General features: G+C 45.1%; 1 protein-coding gene across 2 annotated transcripts in view; it reads right to left on the bottom strand.

Annotated features, from left to right (window-relative positions):
• The window catches only part of Pdpn (podoplanin), a 41,347-nt gene that overhangs the window by 6,219 nt on the left and 34,143 nt on the right, over positions 1-985 (bottom strand). For both annotated transcript variants that reach the window (XM_013348287.2, XM_005352878.3), the window contains exon 3: positions 551-695. In XM_013348287.2, the coding sequence (XP_013203741.1) occupies positions 551-695 (145 nt within the window). The remainder of the gene's footprint in view (positions 1-550; positions 696-985) is intronic.

The following is a 985-nucleotide window of genomic DNA, read 5'->3' as shown; positions in this document are numbered from 1 at the left end:
AGAATTGCTGCCCTTGAGGGTCAATGCAAGATTCTTTTACAACTATTATTATTGATTGATTGATTGATTGATTGATTGATTGACTTATGTATCTGTATGGATGTGGGCACTGTGCTGTGGTGCCCTGCAGAAGACAATTTTCAGGCTTTGATTCTCTCCTTTATGTACGCTCCAGGGATTGAACTCAGGAAGTTAAGCTTGGCACCAAGCACCCTAACCTGTTGATCTATTGAGCCATATGACCCGTCTTACACAGATATTTTTCCTTTTTAAATATTGATCTTACTTTCATCATGTGTATGTGTTTGCGTGTGGCACCCTAAAGAAGACAGGGGTGTTGGAGCCACAGGAGGCCGTGAGATGCTGGGAACTGAACTCTGAAAGTGTGTGCTCTTAGCCACCGAGCCTTCTCTTCAGCAGCCAGCACAAGGCTCTAACACGGGGTCTGCAGTGCAACACCGGGAGCCAGTGACGGGTCCTTGGAGGGGGTTGCGACTAGTTATCATTCAAGGTTGAGAGAGCTTCATGGGTGATGTAAGAGCGGACCCACCTTTGTTGGGGTGACTTGTTGACTGACCCACAGAATGGCTCGTCACCATTTTGACAGTGGTTGTACTCTTATGTTCTTCGTGATCGTGGTCTGGGATTTCTGGGGTTGGCTGGTCCTCAAAGGGAATGTCTGTGTGTGTCGGTACCTGTTAGAAGTGGGTGAAGCAAAAGAGGAAACCGAGCCTGAGGTTTGGAATGGACAGCGTCTGACGTCCTGCAGGGAAGACTTTAAAGTAGCCAACATTTCACAAACACAAGTATAAATTCTAGATGGATACAAACAAACAAAAAATAAAACAAAAACAAATAAGAGTGGAGATAGGGATAAAAGCAGGTTCAGTCCAGAAGTGAACTTTAAATGTTCAGCATGAAGACTTCCTGTCCCTTGATCTCTTTGAAAAACACTGGCTCACTCACACCTAAGTTTCTCTCTCTC

This window comes from Microtus ochrogaster, chromosome 10 (assembly GCF_000317375.1).
Source record: "Microtus ochrogaster isolate Prairie Vole_2 chromosome 10, MicOch1.0, whole genome shotgun sequence".
NCBI classification, from domain to species: Eukaryota; Metazoa; Chordata; class Mammalia; order Rodentia; family Cricetidae; genus Microtus; species Microtus ochrogaster.
This window is presented reverse-complemented; position numbering and strand designations above follow the sequence as displayed.